The sequence below is a fragment of the Lonchura striata genome, chromosome 4 (genome assembly GCF_046129695.1).
Source record: "Lonchura striata isolate bLonStr1 chromosome 4, bLonStr1.mat, whole genome shotgun sequence".
In the NCBI taxonomy this organism is placed as follows: Eukaryota; Metazoa; Chordata; class Aves; order Passeriformes; family Estrildidae; genus Lonchura; species Lonchura striata.
Window position 1 is genome coordinate 67,517,340 of NC_134606.1, and position 27,587 is coordinate 67,544,926.

Genomic DNA, 27,587 nt, shown 5'->3' on the forward strand with positions numbered 1-27,587 from the left:
AATAAATGGACCTAAAAGGCATGGGAAGGGATGCTGGATACATAATTTTGCCCTGCACCAAGGCCCATCAATTCCTGAGAAGTGATGAACAGGACAGGAAATGATGAACAGGACAATGAAACCAGCATCAATGCAAGGATTTTTTTTTTTTACCACTATCTGCAAGGGAAGATTTAAGCCCGTGGGAAGTGAAAGGGGCATTCCTGAGAGGCAGGCAGAGCTGTGGAGGGACTTGGGTGGTGTTTTTGTCCAGCTTACTAAAGGGACACCGAGCAGCTCTAGAGGCCAGCAGGTGAAGTATTCACTCTCCTTGCCTTTCCCCATGTTTGTCATTCACCTGTTGTATTTTTGACAAATACACAATCATATTACAAAAATGAATCAATATTCTCCTCTGGATTCTTCTGAAGTAAGCTGGCTTGCATTCCAAGAAGCACTTCTGCCTTTACCAGGCTGGGTTTCCCCAACACCTCAGTGCAGCAGAAATTCCCATGCAAATCTACAGCCCTCTATTCTTTCAAGCTGTTTTTCTTCACACTTTTGGGAGGGAAAAAATTTGATATACAACACTATTAGGGTTTTTTGTTGTTTTTATAAAATTTTTCAAGATATCACAAAATTACACACACTAAAAGCTTAAATCTGCACATTTTCCAATGAAAAATTGAAATATCTTAAATTTATTACTCGTATATACAATTTCAATCCAAATTTACATTCGCATTTTCATGGGTAGCAAAAGGCATGGATCAAACACAGGTTTGAGATGTGTCACTTCAGCATATTTATAGGATATTTACTTCAAATCTTGGTATGTGTTCATTAAAATTTATTTAGAACAGGCCACTGACAAAAGGCTGGATTTTGTGCTGAAATGGTATAAACTGTGGGGAAAGTCACTGCTACCATCCACTCCTTTCAGTGCAAACATCCATAATTTGTTTCAGTGAGATTCACAGCACAATGATTGAAAAATTAACAGATCCATTATAACCTCTGTGAGCTGTTAGTTTAAAGCTCCATCTATGGCTGTGCAGTCAGTTTAAGGCATCTGTGCTAGACATCACTTTATAACTTTTTAAAAGTTAACGGAAGTGATTCTGCAGTTAACTAACCAAAAAGCTGGAATTCCTCTCACCTACCCCAGAAGAGAAGTTTTTCACTTCGTTCTTCTTGAGTTTTTAAAAACAAAGTAGTGAAGTTAATAAGATATGACAGATTATAAACATCCCCCTCTTTCAGCTACAAAAGTGGATTTGTATTTGAGTAACTTACATTCAGTGAAATTGTCTTTAGACCTGTTTGAAATCATCGAGGTTTAGCAAGCACAATTTAAGCAGAACTTCATTCAGATATTGAAAAACAAAGTAAATTAAAATTAAAATTTACAAGGCATACTTTGTTTCCCTCCAAACTTATTAATTACTTTAAATACGGAGAACAAAAATTCAAAATTATGCCTCTCCTGCTACACTTCATAATCATAAGAGAATTCAAATGAAGACATCTCTCAAGCCCAGAGTATGAATAGTTGGGTATTTTAACAATCTGCACAAACTGTAGATACTGAATGTTAATTTAAGACACTACGAAATCAAAAGCTCAATTTTCCCCTGTAATTTTCTGTTGTTTGAGTTATTAAAGAACCAGCACTGAAGGAAATACCTGCAAAACTATCCCAGTTACATCCACTCAAACTCCATACTTAATAAAATACTAACTATGGAGACCCTGAAAAAAATAGAAACTCTATCTTTAAATAGAATCCAGAAATGCAGTTTCATATACAGCTGCATGCTCTCAAATGCGCTTTTGCAGAAAAACATACTTTTTGATAGTTAGCCTTGAAAGCAAACCTGCCACATAGATCCTTCCTTTCCATTTAATACTCTACATATAATGTAATCTTTTTTGCTTTGGTAAAATACAAATATGGGGAAATATGGGTAAGGAAAGCACAGTAAATAACATGGGTATACATCATACCTTTTTTTAAGAAATCTGAGCTGAAATGTAAGGCATCCCTCGAAGTATTTTTTTGCATATGCAAGGAATGCAGTTCTTTGTAAACAAAAGCTTGAGGAAAGCAATACTGAAGCCAAAGAATCTTCCCTAGCATCCTTCCAATGATCCCATAACCAAGAGCAACTCTCCTAGGACAAGTTTTTGGAACTATATCCCGTGAAAAAGAGCATCCCATCCTTTGTCTTTCCATACATTTTTAATCACGTAGTAGAGACTGCCTCGCCTTGAAGATCTCCAGATTAGGGGAGTGATGCCAAAGTTGATTCTCAAGGGCACGAGCTCATCCAAAGTCTACTTTTCTGGTACATCACTTTCTATAGATTTTGTGGCTTGCACAGTATTCCCACAGGAAATACTTCCCAGTGCCTGGGACTGACAGGCAGCAGCGGGTTTGGTGGTGGGAAGGGTTTTAGAAGAGTTGGGCTGATGTCTGCGATGCCCTGAATCCTCACCTGGTCTCCTCCTTCCAGATTCTTCACCAATAGGAGGCTGAAAAGAAACATGGGGGACCTGTTAGGTGTTTTGTCATAAAACCAGGTATTTTTTGCCTCTCCACAGACTTGTAGGACTGAAAGGATCAGGCTCTTTGAATTTATCAGGCTGCCGTTTCATGAAATCAAGCACTGCTCTCAGATTAGCTTGCAGTGAAAATATTAGTACACCAAATATAATTTAAAACAGGCATTGAAACTTACATCCACCCTGAAGTCCTCCAGTCTCTTAAATTTACTCAGGTATTCTTGCAGTTTGGGGTCAACAGCTGGAGTCTTGTGCTGAGAATATTTTAGGTAAGCCCAAAATTTTTCCAGTCCATACAACTGACCTAGTAAGAGAAAAAGATAATTTTACCTCTTGACAAAGGTCAAATTTAATTATAAACTTGATTATTCACTGGTAACTATATTTTTGAGAGAACTGAAGATAAAAAGAATATGAATAAAAGCTGTTCTTGGTTAGTTAAGAAGTCAATGCCAAGGAACTGGGATTATCTTCAACTAATGTTACTGCAGTGTGAGCAGTGACAGGCCTGTGATAATTACCAGCTTCATAGTCCCTCTTTGTTTCTTGTTGGAAATCCTCAAATATTTCTTTCCTGAATTTCTTTTCCAGGCCATAGCTGTAAAATCTGAACAAGCATTCCAAGCCGTACCTGGAAGAGAACAGCGAGGCACAAAAATCCATCTTGTCTCTTTGGCTCAGAGAAACAGAGGTGGGGAAACTGGGTGGAAGGAAGGGAATTATATCCAAGAGGTAAACAGCAACGACAATTTCATCTGTGGCCATTTTTCTGGTATTTTTGTAAGGCAAGAACCAGTTTGAACAAGTAAAATGAGTTTAAGAATGTCTTCTCCTACAGAAGAAAGAATCTGAGGAGTGTTAGTACAGAACTTACTTGTCATGGTCAACAAGTTAGAGGATTTTGTAGAATTCAGAACTGAATACAGGTCAGGAAATGCTGCACAGTCATTCAACTGCAAAGCACAATTATATAATGATTTTTTGCTATTAAAGTAACTTATACACACGGTATTTTAAAGATTTACAAAAAGTCAGAGGTGGTACAAAAAATGTTCACTGCAGATGTATGTACATTTCACTGTCATTGAAAGGGATGGTAAGGCCTCAGGAAAAAATACCTGTAGTGTTCTTTTGCATCCTCTAGAGCAAGCTGTTTGAATTCTTCATACATTTTCTTGTTGAAGTGGTCTCTCAGAAAAAAGGACCAGAAGCGAAAAAGTGTGTTCATTTCTTGGGACTGGCCAATTCCCAACCGTTTCCTCTCTGGAAGAAAATAAAGAAAGGGAAAAATAAAACCACTATTTTAATTTTTCACCAGAATATTTTAAAGTGCCTTGTCTTTAGTAAAAAAACACACCAGATCTTCTGGTAACTTCAGTTTAAATTTGAGGGTGATTTTTTGGTCAGGGAATGTTAAATGGAAAGCAGGGTTCCTGAAACAGAGGAAGCAAGCAAATTTTGCTTGCCTTTCCCAAGAAAAATTAAAGATGAGGAACAACAGGAAGAAAACTGTATCAGACAACATGTGAAAGCTTCTAAAAATTTTAGGAAGTGCATGGAGCAGCTTACCTGTTAAACACCTCCGCCGGTATTTATGGTACACCTGCTGAGTAAAGCCATTTTCCTTTAACAGTTCATGAGATGGATGCTGGAATTTGGGAAGAGAATTTGGAGTACAGCCATAACCTGCCAGTGGGGCTCCTTCTGAAGGTGAGGCATTGGAACTGCTGGAGAAAAAACCCAACATATTTCTGCCCTGTAAACAGCTTTTCTGCAGAATCGGTTCTCACCTGCCCTGACCTGTGCAAGAGCTAACGTACGGTCACCTGGGGACTGCTGCAGTGCACCTGGGTTTGGGTGCACTTCAAGAAAATCAGATTTTGTGCCAATATGTCAAAAATAAACCAGCTTTGGACAATGATCATTAAACATTACCATTCTGCTTGATTTTAAATGACCACCGAAGTGAACATCAGTGCCTCAAGTAACATTACTGCTGCTGTATCATGGATCAGACAACACTGTGAACACCAATCAGCCTAGCTTGTTTCCAGACATACTGCATTTCATATTTTTGTCTCTCTTGATCAGTCTTTTCTTGCTTCCATTGTATTTATAAATTGCCTTTTATAGCCTGCTTCTCCATTAGTAGTGAGAACTACCTGCAACTAAATTTTCAATAACAGCAACAGCATTTACCTCACAGAGGAAGTTCTTGGCCTGTGGTCTCTGGAATCCATCACCCAACCAACATGGCATTCCAAGGGAGGATTTGTACTGTGGCGTGTTTTTCTTTTTCTTGGAGCCTAAGAAAGTAAATGAAGGATTTATTTCCCTATTTTGACTTCACTCATTCTCGCCCATTTAAAACAGAGACCTAAAAGTTTTCTGTTATCTAACAAGTTATAAAGTCACAAGACCACAGCTTCATAACCTGAAGATTAGTCTTGTCTAACTAATCAAAAATCTTAAGCACCACAGTTTTGTCAGTAAGGACTTTCAAGGAAGAAGACTCGAAAATCCTTTAATAGAAATAAAACACTGAATATGGTAAATATTTTAGAGTTAAGCAATAGGAGTAGAAGCATTTAATTTTTTGCCATTTAATTCTTGATAAACTGTATGCACAAATGTGAATTTTGCAGGCTTTTGCTGTTTTGTTTTTTTTTTTAAGTATGTTTTTCCATTTACCTTTACATCAAAGGATCGTGCTTCTTTAACAACAGGGTAGAACCTGGGTGTTTTGTTGGGATCCTGGAGCCTTGGGGTGCGAGGTGTTCGTGGGGTGAAGCCAGGGTGGAAATGGGGGGAATCTGGGACTGCTGTTGGCAGCGATCGAGCCATTCCTGCTGTTGGAAGTACTTCAGCACTTAGGAAATTACAGGCCAGCTCCTCTGCTAAATATGGAGGCAGGAAGGAGAAAGTGGGGTGGTTTTACTGAGCTACTTTAGAGGTGCTATTAGCATGTAACCCAGTAAATGTTAATAGTACCATGGTATCAGAAATAGCACAAGAGATAAGATTTGGATGTTGTGACTGCTCAGTAATGGTATGATACAAGCAGTAAATTCTTCTAATCTCATTTCCTTCCATGCCTGTATCCCATAAAAAATGCTGGTTTCTATAAAATGTTTCACACATTGTAAATTCCAAGTCAAACAAAGAGCACCTGATGCTGGTGGAGAGTGACAACAAAGCAGAACAAGTGCCAGCTTCTTGTCACTCAACAGAAACCACACTACCCATGAACAGTTGGCAATTTGAAAAATTAGCAAAGAAAGAGCCCCCTCAGACTGCTGACTGAACCAAAATTAAAATACTGCACAGGCAGAAAGAGTCAAAACACCTACAGATTTGTTCTTTATTACAGAGATTCTAAAAAACCAAATGCTTCCATACTTACCTTTCTGTAACCCTGGAGGTCTGGGAGGAACTTCTTGGGTTGGATCACGAGTTTCTGGTGCAAAACTAACAAATTCATCCTTATTAATGAGGTTCAGCTTCTTAAAGTTCTCAATCTCTTGCTGAATTAGAGAAAGCAAATTGTAAATGCAAAGCAGGGTAATAGATACCATCCAGGGAGACAGATGCATTTCATGAAGAGAAAATAAACTAGAACTGACACACAAGTATCCACATATCTGTCTCAGGTGGGACATGTGCATGCTGAGCATGAAAAATCTCATCAAATCATTGTCAAGTCCACAACAACAAAAAAGGAAATAATCTCTCTTGCAGTTTGCTATTTTTCACTGCTTCCTCATGTTTGCTGGTTTTCCTGGTCCATTCTAATCTGTATTCTAAATTCTACCTTTAATTCTTGCTCATATTCTGAACAACCATTTCCACCTTTGTCATCTTGCTTTTGTGCAGACATGCTCCATTTGTCCATGCACCTACTTCCCCCTCTTTGTGCACAGAGGAAGCCCCTTTCCCTCACCACTCAGTGTTTAGATAACTTAATTCTAACTATTGTTCCAACAAGCTACAAGGCCAACAGAACCTTTATATAAAACTACTTTAAAATGACTGTATTACATCATCTCATCTCTGGCAGGTACCCCCTTCCCCTCTGGGTAAAGGTTTGCAGTTATGAAACAAAGTACTCACAGAACAAGAAAACTTGAACTATCTCCAAAATGTTACAAAAAATATTCATTTAGTACTTTTGGTCAAGTGTGTGGGATGAAAAACTTGGGTTTGCTTTCAGCTGTAAAGAAAATTCAGCAGACCTACAAATGACTATCACTTTCCTGTAGCATTTTACAACTACATAGCAGAAGGCTGAAGTTAATTTGGAAACTGTTTGGACAGGCATGGTTTTCTAGTCAAAAACTAAAGAGAATTACCTTCATGAGGGTATCATTTTCACTCTGATCCATCCACAAATCCTGCTCGTAGTAGTACAAGCCATCGTTGATGACTTTAGCAAGTTCTGATGTAATTTTTGCACGGCACACACGGTTGCCAGCGTGATCTCCACAAGGGTGTTTTTTCACATATGGTGGTGTCTGTGTTACAATTAAAATCTTGTTTACATCCTGATCGTCAATTTCATAATCAGAATCGCTATCTGACCAATCAGTAAATTTATTTTTCCGACACTGATTTTGTTCCATCTCTTCATCAAACAAAAATTCAAGTTCTTCCTGTTCTTGTTCCTCCTGAGGTGGGGGTGGCTGGGGTTCATCTGGTATTTGATCAGGTACAGGAACAGTCTCCTAAGTTGGAAAAGGTTTATGGATTATGATTTTCCAAACTTCATTGCATTCTCAAGCATCACATATGTTAAGATGCTTAAACCTTGGTTTACAGTGTAACCTCAAAGTTTATTTTGCATTTGTTTATTTAAACATAACATAAAGGTTTTTTATTTTACCTTTAACTTGACAGTGGATGCACGATGCCTCTTCTTCACTTCTATCCAAGGTTCAGAGTCCAAATCTGGCAAACTTGTGGACAGTCCTTTAGACATTGTCTGAAAATTACTTGATTCAGCATTTTCCTTTGGACTCAGTGGGCTCCCCACTCTCGGAGAACTTGGTGCAGACTCTAGCAGTAGAAAACAGTAGCTCAGTTCCTGTTGTGGATTGCTTTGGTTTTATTTTGTTTGTTTTTCAAATCTTTCACTAGTCTTTTAACCACAGCTACCGTTTTTCTACCTCTCTGGATAAACATAACACTGATCAGATAATTTTTCATTTTTAAGAGACAGCTTTTCAAAGTCTACTCAACACTTCAAAATAAAATCAATTCTAAGAATTTATTTCCATGGAAAGTTTCTTAATGGAAACTTTCTTTCATAGCCTGTGAGATATTATGTGTTGCTGGGGAGAAAAAAAAGAGCAGCATCATTAGGATCGTGTTTTCTCCGTGTCATTCTCTAACTCTGTGGATGGGTGTCTGACTCCATCTTCATTCTTCCCATTTAATTTCAGCCAATGTTTTAGGAAAAGATTTCCTTGACAAGAGTTGTCAGCAAACAAATGCATCTCCCTATTAAAAATATGAATGAATTTCCCATCTGAAACAAGGATGCCCCAAACAAACTTCCAGCTGCCACAAAAATGAAGCAGAGTTTAGGACAAGTTTAATACTGCTGTTTCTAATTCCACAGGACTGTAGCCCACCATTCTATATTCTGAAGAATGGTTACAGCCATAACACACAAGAAACATTTTTATCTACTTCACATCAGCCACATGACTTGGCAAGTGCAAGGCTGGCAGGCAGAGCAGTTGAATAAACCATTACCAAAAATACAACTTCTATTATGAAATCAGTATCATGAGGCAAATTTCCTAAGCTAGACAGACAGCCCTAAACTTATGTTTCTGTAAAATAAATCCTTTACCAGTATGAGAGCCAAAAGTTTGGCCTGGTATGAATTCTGGACAGTTGATGAGCTGAGAAAAGTCAGTTGGAGGCAGGTTGCATGGAGGAGGACCTGGAATCGGCCACTTTTCTGGATCAACCCTTTTTCTTAGTTTCTGATCCACAGTTTCAACTTCGGTACTGTCCTTTAGGGCCTGTGTGACAAGCATATTGTAACATTAAAAACTATCAAAAAAGAAAAAAAAAAAAAAACAAACAAAAACAAACAAACAAAAAAAAACCCAAAACACCAACTTGGCCGCGTATAGCCTCTTTATAGAACCCTTATCATTACAAACAGAAACTTTTCTTAACTTCATAGCTCTGAAGCTATGGCACCATAGAATTAACCAAGCACCTTTTCAAACACATCCTTCTGAATGATTTTACCTCCAAAATGAGTGCAGCATTCGTAGTCAGAGCTTGCATCCGACGGAAACTGGCGATCAGCGACACAGGCAAAAATCCCTGTTGGTCCATCTTCCTCCTCAGGAAGAAGTCTCTCTCCAAATTTTCTGTGCTGAAATAATACTCACTGCAGAACAAAACATACAAACCTGAGCTTATTCTACAGTTAAAGAAAATCCTAAAGCAGCAACCTAGATTCCTTGTTAAAGGCTTCCATTAATAAAACAGAGTATTTTGACATCAACAAGACCATTCTTCAGCAGAAGACCCAGAGAGCAGCAAGCATGCTCGACAGGTTAAGACAGACTTATGACTCAGTACAGCACAGAGGGGTAAAAATCAAAGCCTTGTTACATTTGCACAACCCAAAACTACACTCCAGTTGTCCTTCACCCACCCCCTCCCTCGTTACTTACATGGACAGAAGGGAACAACATTGTCTTGGCCTCCATAGAAATGAAGGACAAGCACTGCTTACAGTCAGAGCATAAGTTGTGTCCCACACAGCAGTACCAGTTCATCCTGAACTGCATCTTTTATTGACCCAGTTTCCAGTGCATTGGAAGGCTTAATATCCTATCTGAGTGCTGAGGCACAGATAGATATCCTGAACCATCAAGCATGCTTGTGGGAAGATGAGAAAACAAAACCAGTCATGTTGTATTTGGCATGAAACTGTACCAAAAAGGCACAACAGCTCATGGAGGAAAAAAGCTTTAAAGAATGGATGATGTTGAAGGACAGGGACATTACAGGAATCTGGTAATACCACAGAGATGAGGGACAAACAGCAGAAAGACCAATTTTCAACAATGAAGCCGCTCTAGGAAATAATCCAGGTGTCAAGATACTTAGTGAAGACAAAAAGTAAGGAATTCAAATAATGATCTGTCACACAGAGCAAGGGAATGAGAAAAGGTCCTATGGAAAAGAATGGAAAATGCCCTCAATTTACATGACAACTGAAATCTAGGCCTTTCATAGAGCTTACACATCATAGCATGATTTTGCACAGTACATCCAAGGAATACTAACTCCTCATTCAGAAAAACACAAGTAGGGAAAGACTTCATGGGAAGCAGTTAAAACTGTATGACAAAAATAGAGGTAATGCAAAAAGAAAATGAGAGGGTATTAAAATGTTGAGGAAACAAGCTGCACATGCAAATTGAAATAAAGATCATTCTACTTTAAAAAATGAATAAAAAACCAAGTCTCTCCACTGAAGCTTAGATCAAGGCCAAAGTCTCCAAGAGCAGGGCACTCTGATGCCACCACTGACTCAAGCAGCACCTTGATACCATTTCTTTCTCTAAATTTTGTAGCTGAAGAAATTTGAAGGAAAAGCTGGCTCTATGAAACACACAGATCACACACTGAATATTCTGAGCTGGAAGGACCCACAAGGATCCTCGAGTCCAACTCCCAAGTGAACGGTCCTTGCAGGGATCAACCCTGAGACCTTGGCAGCATCAGCGCCGTGCTCTGACCAACACCCAGCTCCAAGACAATGAATTTAAAGTCTCAGTGCTGGACAAGACAGGACAAATGGAAACACTGCTATTAAATCAAAGCAAACAGAGAAGAGAACAAGGCTTTTGGAGAATCAAGCTCTTACTCAGAGCCAAGTATGATAAGTGAAGCAACTGGGCACAAAGAGATAGTTTCTTTCAAGAATATCCTGTCTACTGTTCTGAGCTGCTACGTTCCTTTTCCCCTCCCAGAAGATAAGCAAGCACAAATGCCATAAACCAACATTTAACTAGTGTTACCTTTACAATCATACAGTAAAGGTAAAATCCTGTAACGATTCACCTAGTTAAAAATTCCACAAGCAGAAATGGACAATGACTGAACTTGACTCAAACTGCCTCACTTGATGTCCATCACTCTAGAAAAAGGAATGTGAAAGACCATTAATGATAAATGAAGACAATGCACAAAGTTTGCTCCAAGTAGAGGGACAAACCTAAACACACACACCCCCTCCAGCTTTTTCCTCATTCCTTATTCTTGAATTGATACTTGAACTTTTATTTGTTTATTTTCTAAAGCAAAAGGACTTTTTAAATAGAGTTCTCCTGCACATTGCAGAATGAGGAGCTGCTAAGCACTGAAACTTTTCAGGTTGACAACTTCAGCCTGTGCTTAAAAACATAGAAGATACTTTTGTATGCAATCCAAATATTACTCTCTTGTACATCAAGCTGGTTCTTGAGATAAGCATAAATTGCTTGATAGCAATGTGTTTCTTCCTGTAATTACACATCCATTCAGTTGGACAGTGTCTAATATTTTCTCTATTAAGCAGGTAAACTTTTAAAATTTATTCACCCACTAGGATTGAATCTCACTTCTATAATATATCTTGATTTTTCCTGGACTCCCAATAGGAGCTCTGAGTCATAACGATTTTGTGTACCTTTATTCTGTATATACTTCCCTCTTTGGCATAGTCACTTTAATATTTTATAGCTACATCATGAAAGGCAGGCAAAGCCACCCCAAATTTAGAGGCTCATAACAGGTAACTGATGAATAAAGTCTGTTTCCCATCATTATTAAAAGAACAGAATAAATAAAAAACACTGGGTTTTTGGTTTTTTTTTGGTCTAGGGAGAATAAAACTAGTGAAGTTCTTTTCTAAATCTGCTCAGGAATCTCCCTCTCATGGAAAGCAAACTCCATAACCAAAAGCCTTAGGAGTTCACACCAGGCAAGCAACCAATGGCCGTGGTTATCCAGCCATGCCAAGTCTTCTACCAACACCTGCCAACCTCTCAGTGCCAAAAGGGAGTACAAATATACCCAGAAGTCAGATGTGACCAGTGCTGTAACTGACATTTTTCTCAGCAGAGGGGACATCACCATGTCCTACCTTAGCAGGTCTGGATTCTACACTGCATGCCCAGAAATCTGGCCAACAGTGGAGTGGCTGTGATCCTCCCCCACTTGTCTGAGGACAGTGAAGGCCGATTATCCTGACATGGGGGTACATGTCCACTGTCAGGTCTCATAGGGGCCTGGCAGCAAGAGCAAAAAAAAGACTGCAATAGAAGTTTTGAAGTTGATAGCCACATGTCAGATACTTTCTGCCCTTTAAAGAGGCTTTTCTCTTCCTTTTTGCGTCAACTGTAACAAAAGAAGCGAGAATAAAATAAGCAAGTTGCTGTATGGAACACGAGGGCAATCAAAAACCACCACAGAAGCATTGCAGAGAAATGCAAGTACAGAAGATGAAATATCTGCCAGTGGTGGAAACTGTCTCTTTAGAATGAACTAGTGCTTTCCAGGCCCTTTTTGACTTGTCTCCTGGTGATAATCAGTCTTCCAGATGGTTTCTCATTGCCTAATGGTATACACAAGAAAGTAAACAGTTCAGATCATTGAAAAATCAAGTATCATTGCAAAACTACTCTCTCTCTCTCTCAGTTACATGTTCCAGGTGAAACACACTGAAAACATCAAAGTAATGAGACTTCTCAAAGTGAAATTGAGAGCAAATAGGGGAAAACATCACCCAAGAAGAGCTTTATAGGCAAACAGACTAACAGTACTCAAAAGCACAAGCTCAGAGACATCCATATCTCAATTACATGACAACATAAAGAGGGCTGTGTACCATAAATAAAGCAGTTATACGAGTTAGAGCCAGGCTACAGCACAAGATGTAGAAACAGCTTCCTTAAAACTCCTCCCCATTACTCAAGTTTTTTCACCCACTAGTGAATAAATTCAAGCTGACACTAGTAATGGTCAAAGTTAACTCAAACAGTTGAGCTGCAGTGCCTTAATCTCCAACTTGACATGGATAATAAGGATTCAACACTGTTTGAAATGAGTTATTTTATCTTAACTAGACTTCTGAAAATATTTATACATTAAGCAATCTACGTACATTTGGTGTTTAATGTATTCCTTGAGAAGCGCTTCATCCACAGAATACATCTGCACTCCTGTTCCGTCACCATAGTAATAAATCACACCAGGGCTAAGCTCAGGCTGAAATACTTGGTCAATTCCTTCACCATACAGCTCTTGATAACCAACTGAATAGTCAAAGTTCACTTCAACATAGAAGAGAACATAAAACAGCATCAGAAAATGAAGACAGCAACATTATAAGCATAGTTTTCAAACTTTGTGCCAAGTATCTGTTGGATTAGCATACTGCTGGGGTTTCCTCTGCCTCGTCCTCTTCCTCTGCTTCTCCCCCTTCCTCTGCCTCTGGAGAACCCTCGGACGCTGCCGCCCTCGCTCCTCACGCTGCACACCTCGTCATGGTCGTCTCTCTTGTCTCTATCACGACGCCAATCTCCAAGAGAAGAAGAAAACACAAAATATCTGCAATCACGATGAAACATCCTGGTGCCTCTAAGCCCCTCATGCCACCAGAGTTCTCAGCCTGAACCTGAGCAACCTACAGCCTCAGCTATGCTGAGGTGGTCAGGGCTGAAGCTGCAGGAGAGGAGCAGGAAAGGTGTGCCAGCCCTGCCAGAGGGTGGGCCAGGCAGGAGGGGTCAGCAGCAAGGAGGTAATGGATGGCAGTCAATCCCAAATGCTTCTGAAGCAACTGGACACCCTGGTGCCAGCTCGGAGGTCACAGTAGCCATGATCAGCTCGGGGCAGGAGGGAATGATCACAATAGTTCAGTCTCCTCCTGTGGACAACTCTCACCACTACTGGAATGAGATGAGAGCCACGGAATTGCAGAATGGCTTGGGTTGGAAGGACTCTTAAACACCATCTGGTTCCAACCCCCCCCTGCCATGGGCAGGGACACCTTCCACTAGTCCAGGTTGCTCAGAGCTTCACTCAGCCTGCTGTTGAACACTTCCAGGGATGGGGCAACCACAGCTTTTCTGAGTAACCCTACTGGATCAAACTGAGGGCTCCTAAATTTAACAAAGGACTGACTAAAGATATGTATTAAAAATGGTATTAAAAATCTTGCTTTCGCAACGATTCTTAGTGAACCCTACACATGTAGGTTCATACACTCAAGTCCTGTCAAATATGACTCTGAATTTACAGAGAATATAATCTGTATGTGTGTGGTTTTCAGTCATTTGACCATCCTAATAAAAAACTGCTGAAGGAAGTGAGAACTGGTCAAAATCCTCCACCCACCCCTATCCATCCTTCAGACACATGCAGATCAAACTCTTTCATCCACATTCCTAAAATGACTTCATAAATTCCGTATCAGTAGCATCCAGTACTTATTGTAATGAGTAAACATTCAAACTGGGAATGTATATTGCAACTTTAAAACTTAAACCAACAACCTTCCACTCAGCCTAAGACTTCTGCCACCTAACCAGCTGTGCTCACAACACCTGAGGACCAGAAGCAGCACCAGTTGTGGTGTTAGTACAGCTTTTTGCATAGCTGTGCTGAGAAATAGGTCAGGGAGATGAGGGAATCAGTCCAGCATGAAGGAAAAAACAACATCAGCAGAACTGCCAAAGCAGAGTTCAAAGTGTAGCTCCACAAGCAGCTGCTCTGGTAGCAACAAGCTGTGGGAATAGCAGCAGAGCAGGACAGAGCAGACACCTTCTGAGGCTTTTTCCAAACTTTCTTCATTGTAAAATCGTGGGACAAGATGGTGTAGGGTGCTATGAAGAGGAATATAATACAATAATTATATTCCTGCTGGTCACTGGCAAATATAAACACCAGGCTTTACCTACTAAGATTCGACACAAACTGCCAGCTCATGTGATATTACACTTTATTTGCCACCAACAGCAAGACCCAGAGAGTGAGAACTACTTACTTCTTGCCTCATTCCTTCTGTTGTTATGAGGTATTAACTTGTTTGTTTCCAGCATAAACCTGGAGCTCGTTCGAGAGCCTGCTCTGTCTTGACTGTCTGACCTCACATCGTCCAAGTGAAGCGGCACCCATTTCTGCTTGTTACCTTGAAAAGTTAATATATTACTCTTTATTATACTAATACTCGAGGTTTCAGCTCCTGGAAAGACTCCATAGAATTTTCCTTGTAAAACTAGCAACAGTTAATTTCAAATTTTAAAAAGTGGGAGAAGCTTAACATGGAAATTTTAAGATATTACAAATGACTAAATAATTAATGCAGAAAATAAGAATTTTTGAAACTGAAATATAACCTCACCTAAGCTGCAAATATAAGAAATAAAGGTAAGCAGTTTATTTAATGGCTTTTCAGATGCTCCATAATGAAGAATTTACAGCTATGTCAGTGTTAAATACAGACTTTAAATTACTTGCTATATAATTTCACAACTTGTATATGAAACTTTGAGATGAAAAAAAAAAAACATATAAAATTAACCACCACAATAAAAATTTCAATCGCAAGTCATACAAATTTTCCTGAGAATTTAGCTGTGATAACGTACTTTCACCTCAAGATATTCAAAGTTCATTCACATGCATCAAAAATTACTAGCAAAGCTTCATTTTGTTTTAGTTTCAGGCTGACCTAAATTATCCACCAACAAGTTATTTAACTAGAATATTAATTGGTATTGTGGGATCTATTATTTTATGACTAAGAAATATAAGCAAGTACATAAAATGTTTTCTCTGCACTGGAGGGGAAAAGAAAAACATATTTTACCTGTGGAATGCCTTGCTCTTAGACTGAAAAAATTAAAAGCACTATAGGTTTTTTTAATATATCTATGTATATAGGAAGATTAATAAATCTGAACAGAAAAGGTCTTTAGGGTCTGGAAAAACACCATCAGGGAAGCCAGACAAAAAAGCAGCTGATCTTGAAACTCTGCTGTTTCTCCAGCTTATTCCAATCTCCTGACCAAATGAGGTTTGCTTCCCATTTTGAGTGTAACAAACTGGATCAAAAGGAAGTAAATAACCTGGTTTAATCCTCAAATGATCACTTCAATGGGCAAGCTAATAGTAGAGCATGAAAATGGAAGTGCTGGTGTATATGCAATAACACACACGCACACATATATATTAAATTAAATTAACACAGTGCTACCTATCGAGGGAAACAAAGATACCAGAGGCAGAAATGGCTTGTACAGCCATAATAAAATCCTCCAGAAATCCTCAGAGCTCCAAGGACCAATCAACAGAGCATGAGCTGCTTTTCCCCCAGAATTCCTACTTGACTGAACAGAAGGCTCCAAACCCTGAGGGAGGCAGGCTGGCTGAGGCTTCCATGCAGACACCAATATATTCTGTATTCACCCAGCAAATGCACATCATGAGAAGTTTTATTGAGTCACTCAACTGGAATCAATGCATCTGTATCAACAGTGACTTACTGCATTATACACAGTGCCTAAACTCACCTTTTTTCCTTTGGTTATTAGTTTGAGCTTCATCTTCACTAATGTTATCTGCTGGACCATCTGGCTTTGCCTCCGGATTGTCCTTGATTCCATTATTGCTTTTTTGATCAGATTTCTCCTCCTTTTCTCTTCTATTTGTTGGCTTCTTACTATGACTTACAGTCTTACACTGTAAGAGACACAGGTAATTATTTCTGGCAGTACAGCTGCTGATACCAGGAGGTGCACATTTCCTTCAGCTATTAAAATTCCTTTTTTATTACCTGTTCCCAGCCCCTTCAGCAGGGTGAACTTTAAAAATTGTCTTGTTTTGTAAAGTCCATTTTTAAATAGTTTTATATTCTGCTAGCATGGCAAGAGCATAAAATTAATTTTTAGATTAAGAAAGGTTTTGGTTTTTAACAGAAGACATAAAACAGTGGTGTGCACAACAAGGAGGGAGAGAGGAAGGAAAGGAAGGAAAGGAAGGAAAGGAAGGAAAGGAAGGAAAGGAAGGAAAGGAAGGAAAGGAAGGAAAGGAAGGAAAGGAAGGAAAGGAAGGAAAGGAAGGAAAGGAAGGAAAGGAAGGAAAGGAAGGAAAGGAAGGAAAGGAAGGAAAGGAAGGAAAGGAAGGAAAGGAAGGAAAGGAAGGAAAGGAAGGAAAGGAAGGAAAGGAAGGAAAGGAAGGAAAGGAAGGAAAGGAAGGAAAGGAAGGAAAGGAAGGAAAGGAAGGAAAGGAAGGAAAGGAAGGAAAGGAAGGAAAGGAAGGAAAGGAAGGAAAGGAAGGAAAGGAAGGAAAGGAAGGAAAGGAAGGAAAGGAAAGGAAGGAAAGGAAGGAAAGGAAGGAAAGGAAGGAAAGGAAGGAAAGGAAGGAAAGGAAGGAAAGGAAGGAAAGGAAGGAAAGGAAGGAAAGGAAGGAAAGGAAGGAAAGGAAGGAAAGGAAGGAAAGGAAGGAAAGGAAGGAAAGGAAGGAAAGGAAGGAAAGGAAGGAAAGGAAGGAAAGGAAGGAAAGGAAGGAAAGGAAGGAAAGGAAGGAAAGGTGCTGAAGCTCCTCTCCCATGAAGACAAGCTGAGAGCTGGGATTGTTCAGCCTGGAGAAAGGAATGCTTCAGGGAGACCTTTCCATGGCCCCTCAATGCTTAAATGGGGATTGCAAAATGGGGACAGACTTTTCAGCAGGGCCTGTAGCAATAGGACAAGGGGAAATGGCTTTAAAATAAAAGACTTTCAGACAAGGTACAGGAAGAAATTTGTCACGATGAGAGTGGTAAAACAGTGGCACAGGCTGCCCAGAGAGGTCGCTGGATGTCCCTGGGACATCCTGAGAAACATTCAAGGGCATGCTGGATGAAGCGGACTTGATCAAGTGGACGATGTCCCTTCAACTTGGGTTGGGGGGGGCTGGACTAGAAGACCTTTAAAGGTCTCTTCCAACCCAAATCATTCTATGATCAGATATAATTTTTACCTGCAACATGGGAAGTTTTGCAGACATTTCTGCTACAGTGAAAGAATTTTCCTATGTTGTGGAGACAGCTTTGAACCTTGCTGGAATACATACAGTAGATACTGCAGTACTGTGCTATAATGAATTAGAACACAAAGCCTTCCCCTAGACGAATAAACTAAGTTTAAGTACAAACCAAATGTTATTTTGTTTTACAGACACTACATGAATTTGGGCACTTTCAGCTATGAAATGCATGTTGTTGAACCCAAATGTTCTGGTTTCCCTGACCAAAAGCACCACGTGGATGCTGCTGCAGAGCTACTGCACCATGAAATGGCACCTCAGCATTTGCAATAATCTGTGCTCTCTTCTTGTTTTAAATAGCATCAGAGAGATCTAAAATACACTATGCACTTATCACCTGAGATAAAGTGAAAGGAGGATAATTTGACAGAATAGATGTTAGCTTAAAACCCAGAAGAGGAAAAATATATCAGAGGAATAAGATAACTAAGAATAACTAAATTGTATTCAGACAATGGGCACTCTCTCTGAGCCACAAGAGAAGGCAGCATGTTCACAACTCCAAAGGCCTTCTCATCTGTGCACAAACAGCTGAAAACAGCAGAAAAGGTAAATTAAACTTTTTTAAACAGCGGAGTTAAAAAATAAGGCACTATTTCATGCACATATCCATGGCACACCACTAACAAATTCCAGCACCAGTGCAGACAGTTAAGAACACACGAGTATCCTGAATTACTGACAAAACTTCTACTGAAATCCTACAACACCTAAAGCATATTCTGGGGGGAACAGTATGAAACAGATAAACCAACATCGTTAAGAAAAATAATCCTGAGGATTACAAAAGACACTTACTTCATTGTTTGCTATTTCGCTCGGGGTCGGCCAGCTTGCAATATCACCCAAATCATCAGCCTGCAAAGGTGACAAACACTTTATATTCCTTCCTTGACTTAGCCCTTTTTAACACGGGGAAAATGTCAGTCACAGCTCAGAGAGGCAGACTACCCCCAGAGCAGAGCTGTCAAAAGTAGCAATTTCTATAAAAAGAAATACTACAGAAACCAAACACTCAACATTTGAAGGAGTTTTGAGCTCACATCAGACAATTCTCAGATTCAATGCTGTCCTACACATATGTGATTAAAAGGTGTCTACTGCTCAAGGCTTTCAGTTTTTGGAAAATCTTGAGAGCTATTAACCAACCTAAAAGGGGTGGCTGTACAAAATTTTAGGAACTTAATGTTTCAATGAAAGGACTCAGTGTCTCTTGTAATGGTAACTTTATGCACATAAAGGACACTCATCACATAAGATGCAAAGAGGATTTTCAAAACCAATCAAGCATCCCTTGTGCTCAAGTGATGCTGTTTCTTTGCAGCCCCTTCATAGTTTTATGCAATCCCACTTATTTTTTAAACAATAATGCCTTCCTTTATCCCTTGTCCATACACCAATTTAGCAACTCTCCTAATTTTAATTTCCCTTTTTTTTTTTTGGTCTCTGTATTAAAAATTGTCTATTACCAAGGCATAATATAACACTTCTGGTTGGAGCTTCAAAATACCTTGTATCTATTTATTAGAGCAGTATCAGCTATTTATCATCCTGAATATTTACAGGCAAAAATACAAACCTTGCTGCTTTTTCTTGACCTGGGTTTTCCCGCTTTTATCACTTTAGTGGAGTTTTGTAGTTCTGAAAAGGAAGAAAAACATTTTCAAGTGAGAAATAAGGCTACACTTTAAATGAGTAATGCAGGTGTGTGTTAACAACCCTGCCATGGTCTATCATACTACACCAAAGTGTTTCTGAGGGCTTGACATCAAAGTCAATGAACAATTTTTTAGTGAATAAAGTCACTAATAGTACATGACACTGAAAACTCACACTCACAAGGGCAAATCCTCTTGCAAACCAGGCGTACAAGATGCTGCCTTACCCCATATTTAAGCTTTTCTTTTTTTTCAACTAAGAAGATTAAAGCTATGTCAAAATCCTGGTATTTTAACCTAACAAGTGGCAAAGAAAACCTCTGATACACATTTAATAAGTCCTCCTATTAAAAGCTATACTTATAAGGCAGAATCAATTAAATATGTAATTATGCAAGCAAGGGGAAACAACCATAAAAACAACTATATATTCACAAATTCCTAGTAAATTTCTTTTATAAGTAATTACTCAGATGCCAAATAGAGTTTAGCCATATAGCTCAAATTCAAGCCAAAGTAAAACAAAAACCAAAACAAACAAACAACAAAGGAAAATATGCAAAGAGAAAAACAGTACGTAGTTAAAACCTAAACATTATAATATTGATCCCATCTGATCTCCTGAGCAAGAGGAAACCATCTCTTAATTTCTTCTGTTAAGCCCTGGTTCTCCCCAGTGCATGTCTTCCCATAGAGATGGGAGTCACAACTATTCCTTGAAACCTCTCATTCGGTGTTTTATTGCATGACAAGCTTGAAACGCTGAACGTGTCTGAAATCACAAGTGGATTATTTTATACAGGGATAACATCACCTCCTCAGCCCTTATCTCTTTCACATCCAGTGACTAATCTCCCTTATCAGGGCTCCACACTGGGAACCCCACCCTTGTGCCCAGTGACTCTGGAAAGCCTCTCTGTCTGCTTCCTGGAATACACAGTGAACATTACAAGCACAAACTAATGCTTACTCCACATTCCAGCCTAAATTTTAATATAATTTATAGCCATATAAATGATGAGTTTCATATATATGCTTCATACAACTTGGACATCTCACCAGACACGAATCCAGTGAATCCTGACCACCACTAGCCAGCAGGTTTTTGCCTCTCCTACAGATCTGCTTTTTAAAATAAAGACAAAATACACATCTCAATTAACTTCAGACTGAGAGCTCTAAGAAACACGCAGTGACCATGTAACCCTAATTTTCACTTGCCACTCAGTAGTAAACTAATTGCCCTTTTACAAAACAAGACAAACAACTGCAGGGGTGGAGCAGCAAACAAATTTGTAATTCTCTCCAAAGGAACTGCCAATTAGCCATGCAGGTAAACTGAGTGGCCACAGCGTGGCTGTAAACACACATCTCTGTCCAATTACCTGACTGAAGCCCTTTTTCCACCTGACAGCACTTTTACTTAAATTGCTGCTGAAGAGCTGTTCTGCCAGAACTGCTGCTCTGTGTGTCAGCAGGGTGTAGCGAGGCACCCAGAAGTGCAACACTCATTGTTGCTGCACTGTCTTAGTCATGGGAAATAATTTATTCCAGGTGGCAGGAAAGGCTGTCTGAATGGAGCAGAATGAGACCCAACTTGTTTGAAAGAATCTCTCTTATCTGAATGGAGTAATCCAAGACTTGGAAGATGCATTTGCAAGCTAAACAAAAAGAAAATATTAGGCAATGCCTGGTGGATGATGCCCTTTTGGAACTCGAAGGGCTTGAGATCTCATCTCACTCTGTGCTTCCCCACCTCCACAAAGTTCCTTTTCCTCCCAAAAGAGCCACGCTCAAAACCAAATTTACAAATTTACCAACAGGTCCTTCCTGGCCAGCTCTCTGGGGCTTATCACGTGGGAGCTGGACTTCAGTGTGAAGCATGAAAGGGAAGATAAAGGGGAAGGAAAAACAAGAAAGAGGGTGGGAGAGTAAAAGAACATAACATGAGATCACTGAAAGGTTTTACCCAGGTCACATCTGTTCTGTTGTCATAAACAGGCCTAGAGCCACAAAACACCTGAAAAACCATCTGAACACAGGTGAAACACATGTTCAGGTAACAGCCCTCTGCCTAACATCACTCCAGGGCTTGATTTTAACCTCCCATAACAGTGCTGGGTACCTAGAAATGGCATCTTTAGTCAAAATACTATTTCACTTGTTAATTCCAACACAACTGCATTAAAAATGTTTTTTTCTGTGGTATGCTATGAGGAACTTGTTAATTAGTGGTGTGCTGTGTCGATGAAGGAATTCACTGATCTTCAATGATTTTATTTGCTGGGTTTCAGAGTTTTGAAGGTGTGGGAGAAATAAATAAAGTATGAATTTAAACTGCCTCAGAGACAAGGCAGTTTATTGGCAATGATCATCTTTCAATCACTGAACTCCATCCAGTGGAGATGGCATTCACATGAAAACAGAAATCAGCCTCCAAAGCCATTTTTGTTATGGTTCTTCCAAGTTTCCTAGCAGACCACATCCCAACAGGAGGTACTTCCTGCAGAAAGACAAGGCAGTACAAACGTGCCATGAGCAGCATGTCAAGATCAATGGAACAACAAGTCTGAAAAAGAAAAGATGAATTTTCGAACCACCAAAACTGCAGTAATCCTCTGGGACAACAGCAATAGAGAAGGAAAAGCAGATTGCATGGCTGAGGATCAAAGTTTGTACCTAAGATCTCTCACCAAACTACCCCTGATCACAATCACAATAGGGTCACAAGTAATAGGACTTCAAAAAGGATGGTTTGAAGCTCTGCAAATAAATAGCAAGTAATTTTTTCTGATGGAAAGGGAAGATGATATTACTAATTTTTTATGAAAGCAAAGTCTATTAACATAGGTGGAATGTATTCTAATTTTTGATACAAACACTGTTTATGCTATGAGGCTTTCTAGACAATATTCAGGTTTTATTTTTACTTGGACTGCACGTGTGTTCTCTTTTGTGAAGGAAATAGCAGCACATAAATACCAGAAGTGCTTCAGGGAGCAGATAAAATCACTCAGCTCTTCAAAACTTAATTGGAGCCTGTGTGTTGAACTTGTACAATATTTTTCTTTCAATGCTCCATTTGAAACTAGACAGTATATTGTATTTTTAAACAAGGTTGTTTTAACAGATGAAGTATTGCAAATGTAACAAAAATGATCCCTTGGAGAATATAATTAATTAAAATCCAGAGCATGGATTACAGCAAAGATTCTGCAAAACAATTTTAAAAATCCCAATTACTATCCTAACATTCTGCTCTACAGGAGTTCTAGAATTTTATAGCAAAAACTACATTAGGTTGTCAATCTCCATGATATTTGAACAATTAACCAAGGCAGCAAGTTATGACACTTGCACCCTTCCATCTATTTATGTTCAAAACCCATCAATACAGCAAACAATAGTGTGGGGGGGGGCAGAATCCACAAAACATGATTGATTCACCATGATGCTATTTATTTTCCTTAGATTTAATTTCTCAGTTCATTTTTTTTTCTTAGCTTCTTCACAGAAAACTGCAACCTGTGACTCAATTTCTACCAAAGTTTTCATGGTTAAATGTAGCACATGCCACAGCACAGGGAGGTGGGTTTCAGTTTCATAACAGGTCTCCAGTTTAGAAACAAAAACCCCAGACAAAAAACAGTCAAACAAAATTACACATGCTGTTATGTATAATTAAAATACAGGCAGCAGCTTTGTATGGATAATGTTTTTAACCCTTTTAGGGTTGGGGAAATTGTCAATGCTGAAACTTCTGATAAGGCTTTCAATAAGTTTTATATGCTACTATTAAAACACTCCATGAATTCTTAAGAACTAATGAGCACACCTGAATTAAATACACCCAAAAGATTCAATAATCAGATCATTTATCAATTTACTCATCTAAGGTTTGCTATTCATAGCAACACAGTGTATCTTCACTAAAGTGTACCTTTACAACCTGTTTTGCTATCAAGCTAAAGCAAATTGGTTTATACAATAGCACTACAGTGAAATGGTTCTGGTACCAAAATATCAAACAGATAAAATGTACTCTTTGATGCCCCAAAATAAACACAGTAAGCAGAAAATAAAAGAATGAAGTGTGCACTTATTTTAATTAACTATGTCATTCAAGCATACACTAATAGGCAAACCCACTTCAACCACTTCAGCAGCACAAGTATTTTGCTCCACTGAATATTTTGATGAATTTCATGAACAACTTTTGAATAATAATCTAATAAGTCATTAGAGACCCACATCAGCTATACAAATCACACGAAGACTTGAGAACCTGTCAGGATCAGAATCATGGAATCACCAAGGCTGGAAAAGACCTCCAAGATCATCAAGTCCAACCTTTAACCAAACACCACCCTGTCAACTAAACCCTGGCACTGAGTGATTTCTTGAACCCCTCCAGGGACTGACACTGCACACCTCCCTGGGCAGTGTGTTTCAAAGCTTAACCACTCTCTCAGGGGAACAATTCTTCCTGAACTAGAGAGAAGCCTATTAATTTTTATGACTTATACTACCAGAAAATGTAACATTGGCAGAAGTATTCGGCCCAAGCTTGTTACTGCAACAGATTATATTATGTCTCAGATTAAAGCGAGTTTAATGAAGGCTTGAGTCAAACCTGAACTGTGGTAACAAACACCCAGATGAAGCGAAGTTTAATGAAAGGCTTGGTCAAAAACACTGAACTGTGGTAACAAACACACCATGAAAAGTTCAGGTATGTTTGCATTGGGTGTTTGGTTCACTGCAGTGACTAAAACCCACTAAGGTATCTGAGACAAAAATATAATCAGTTGCAGTAACAAGGCTTGGGCCGAATTCTTCTGCCAAAATGTTACATTTTCCTGGTAGTATCAGGTGAAGTTAATAGTTTGTTTCAGTAACAAGAACAAGGTTTGCCTCTATCACAAACCAATCCCATGATAAATTGAAAGTCCAAAGATGACAGGCTGGAGCCAATTTTCTCAAGTCTGTAACTATCACTGAACATACCATAGGTGCACATCTCAGGAAGTTTTTAACAAATTATGCCAGGATCAACAAGTCTAGCCGGATCCAGTCACTGCTTTGATGTGAGATCCTTTTCCATTTTATTATTCTCTTTACGGATAGTTCCACATTCCATCACAGTAGTACTTTTGCTCATCCACTTATTATTTCACATGACTAATTTCCATACTACAACATTCAAGAGGGCCTAGTGTGACGGATGTTTCTTTGCCAACGTGCAATTAGTGTCTTCAAAATACATCCCTTGTTGCGGGTGGAGGCACATGGCAATTTCTTCCTTCAAATAGCCAGGAAGGATCAGCTGCTTTGCCTTTTACAAGGGTAAGAATGGTAGCTTCCTCACGGTGCTTCTGGTGGTGGCCAAACCAAAACACACACCCTGGTGTGTGTTCTTCACCAGTGCCACTGCCAGCAATGCTGACTCTCTTATTTGCTCAGTTACACACCTGGCCACCGAAAATTATGTTCTAGTACAACTCCTCAGCTTAATTATTAATTCCATAAATGGTAGGCACAACTTCTTGCAGGAGAAAAACAATGTTAGGCTCTCCAAATTCACAAAATGAAGTATGAATGCTTGCTGCCTCCTCCTTCCTTCTGCAGCTATTTGTGTCCTTTATCTTTGCTGGAAAAGCAAACTTTACAGAGGTGAAGCACTCACGGTGCTAACACAAAAAATGCAGCTTTCCCACTGCTTCTGATGTAGCAGTGTTGCTATTGCTGCCACAGCAAGGCAAACGAGTGACAAGGCCCCTTTCATGCACGAAGCAGACCACAAGCTTCTGCCCAGCCAGCTGGATTTTGGAAGCTGGGCACAAACAGGTACTTAGGAGCGCGTCAGTACACATAAACAAAACAGTACAGATAATAAAGATGGGTATATATATGTTGCCAAAAGTTCTGCTCTTCAGTCAAGTAGAGATTTTGTGGTCTGGAATGTGGTCTCCGTTTGTATGACCTGTACGCTTGAAACTGTAAATTATATATTTTTCTTTGTCAAGGAAGTACGTGTTTAATTCAAGGATAAAAGTGACTGTGAGATCACAAAAAAGGTTTGTCAGGTGCCCTTGGGAGCAAGTGCTGAGATTGAAATTCTCGGGAAGCACTGGTTGAAGTATTTCTTTTGAGGTCAGCAGTTTACTCGCAGCCAAGAACAATACTCCAAGAAGCTACAAACTTCTAGGAACTCTTTGCTAGCCTAAGCACAAAGCCTGGCAAATTCAAGTTACATCCTTGACGACCAGCTTTGTAAAGCCATATGCCCGTTCAGTCAGCGTGGTGCCCATAAAGCAGCTTTATCTTACACGTAGTGATTTAAGGCCAGGAAATTATCCCGTGGCTACTCTCCCTGTGTAAACACATCAAATCCCAACAGCGAGCGAACTGTCTGCTTTGGTCAGTGCTCAGAGCCTCCGCAAGCCCGTTCTGGAAACCAAACCCAGCTAACGGATCGTTCCGAGGGCCTTGCTACAGGAGTAGCCAAAAGAGAGCTGCGGCAAAGCGGCGTTCCTGAAGGAGGCTAACCGAGACGAGTGGGCGAGCAGCCTCCCTGCGAGCGCCGGGGTCCGGCCGGAGGTCACCGCCAGGCCGGGGCGGCCACTCGCGAGCCCCGGGCCCTGCGGCCAGCCCGGCGCTGCCGTCCCCGGCCGTGTCCCCCGCCCCGAGCGCTGCCTCCCGTGCCCATCTATGCCAAACCCAGCGCGCCCGGCCCGGCTCCAGCCGCGCCGCGCACGGGCCCGGCTCCGCGGCCGCCGACAAGCACGCGCTTTTCCTTCCTAAAAAAACACCAAAAAAACCGAAGCCGCCCCGCTGCCACCGAGGCGCCGCGCACACGCTCCCGGCCCCGCACCTGGCTCCTGCGGTCCCAGCCGCCCGTCCGGCCCCGCGGGCGGGGAAGGGCTGTCCCGCCGGGCTCTGCGCCGCGTCCACGCGTTCTCCTTGGGCGCCGGGGCTCCCCTGCTCCGGCCGCCCTCCTCCGCCACCTCCTCGCCGCGGGGCGAGCCGGGCTCAGGCTGCCGGGGCTCCTGGGCCGCCCCCCAGCCCCGCCGCTCCGACACCTGCGCCGCGGACATGCCCGGCCGTGCGCCCGCCGGAGGGGCCGCAGCCGGGGCGGCCGAGGCGAGGAGCCCGCGGCGGGGGAAGGGGAACCCGCCTCCTCTCCTCGGCGCCCCGCCCCGGAGCCGCTGCCAGCGCCCCCCGGCCGGGCCGAGCGCCGCCGGGGCTCCCTGCTGCCCTCGCTGCCGCGGGGAGCGACGCGCGGAGCGAGGCACAGCGACCGCCACCGCGACCCGCCGGGGCCGCCGCCGCCTGCGGAGGGACGCGCGGCGCTCCGGGCGCGCCGCCTCGGCCGGCCCGGCCCCGCCCGCGCGGGGGAGGGACCCGCGGCTCTCCCGTGCGCCGTGACCTCACGCCGCCGGGAGGCTTTCCAGGCCCTTTCGGACATTTCGGCTCCGCAGGCCGCGCCCGCACCTGCACGGCGCGGGGAGGGTCTGGATAGGGTGGGCGGGAGGATGAGCGCGTCTCTTTGGTGCGAAGGGCACGGCCCCCCCGAGGCACAGCCTCGAGAACGCGCTCAACGGGGGCAGGAGAACGCGCTTGAGGTCCCAGCAGCGAGGGAATCCCGTATCATTTAAGCGTTCCAAGCAACAGGTACCTCTGCCTTCATGCCATCTCTCCTCCGCGTTTCTACTTTCTCCCGAAAATCCCCCAGAAAACCAGCTCGCAGTAGCACGTGCACTCATTTCAGGCGCACTGGTTATACCCACGCTCCTGCCACTACGGTCACAGGATGATGAGGAAAGCCACCACAGCACGACTTTAATCACTCCTTTCCCTCTTTGCCAGCTCCTAATGCTCCCACAATTCTCCTAGATTACACCTTAAGAAACCTGCTCCTCTTCCATTTCTTTCATTCACCTCTCAGCCGTGTTTTAATCCCTTTCTTACAAAACGTCTTCCAAAAAATAACACCAACACTTCTATAGTGAACTAAGCAAATTCCTAAACAGGCTTCTATAAAGCTAGTCAAATATTTTTGAGGTAGTGTCACAAATAAACAAATTTCCTGTGTTTTGCAGCACTAAAATATGTTCTGTTTGGGGTAATGATGTTTTCCGCTCTAATGAGATCATGTTGTTGGAGTTTTACCCCTTCATCAGGGAAAAAAAAAAAAAAAAAATCCACCACATATCAACCAAAACCTCAAACAATTCCCACCACAGCTGATCCCTCAGGCACTGAAACATTTTAGGGTTATTC

The 27,587-nt window shown here is 41.1% G+C and overlaps 1 protein-coding gene across 4 annotated transcripts; it reads right to left on the reverse strand.

The window, feature by feature from the left end:
* Nucleotides 1–572: 572 nt before the first annotated feature.
* LARP1B (La ribonucleoprotein 1B) lies at nt 573–26,444 on the reverse strand. 4 transcript variants are annotated; one of them, XM_021541617.3, is made up of 19 exons: nt 26,179–26,444; nt 19,226–19,287; nt 18,445–18,504; nt 16,134–16,302; nt 14,606–14,749; nt 12,998–13,141; nt 12,725–12,893; nt 8,809–8,953; nt 8,399–8,573; nt 7,424–7,596; nt 6,894–7,265; nt 5,948–6,068; nt 5,236–5,441; nt 4,744–4,850; nt 4,114–4,268; nt 3,663–3,807; nt 3,066–3,175; nt 2,721–2,848; nt 573–2,514 (listed from the first exon to the last, which is right to left on the reverse strand). In XM_021541617.3, exons 1-19 carry the CDS (start codon nt 26,399–26,401, stop codon nt 2,317–2,319), a joined length of 3,006 nt encoding a protein of 1,001 aa, XP_021397292.2. In that variant the 5' UTR covers nt 26,402–26,444; the 3' UTR covers nt 573–2,316. The 4 variants fall into 4 exon arrangements, with proteins under 4 accessions (XP_021397292.2, XP_021397291.2, XP_021397294.2 ...); XM_021541616.3 differs by having other exon boundaries at nt 4,114–4,271; XM_021541618.3 differs by lacking the exons at nt 573–2,514; nt 2,721–2,848; nt 3,066–3,175 and adding an exon at nt 3,419–3,497 and having other exon boundaries at nt 4,114–4,271; nt 26,179–26,442.
* Nucleotides 26,445–27,587: the final 1,143 nt, after the last annotated feature.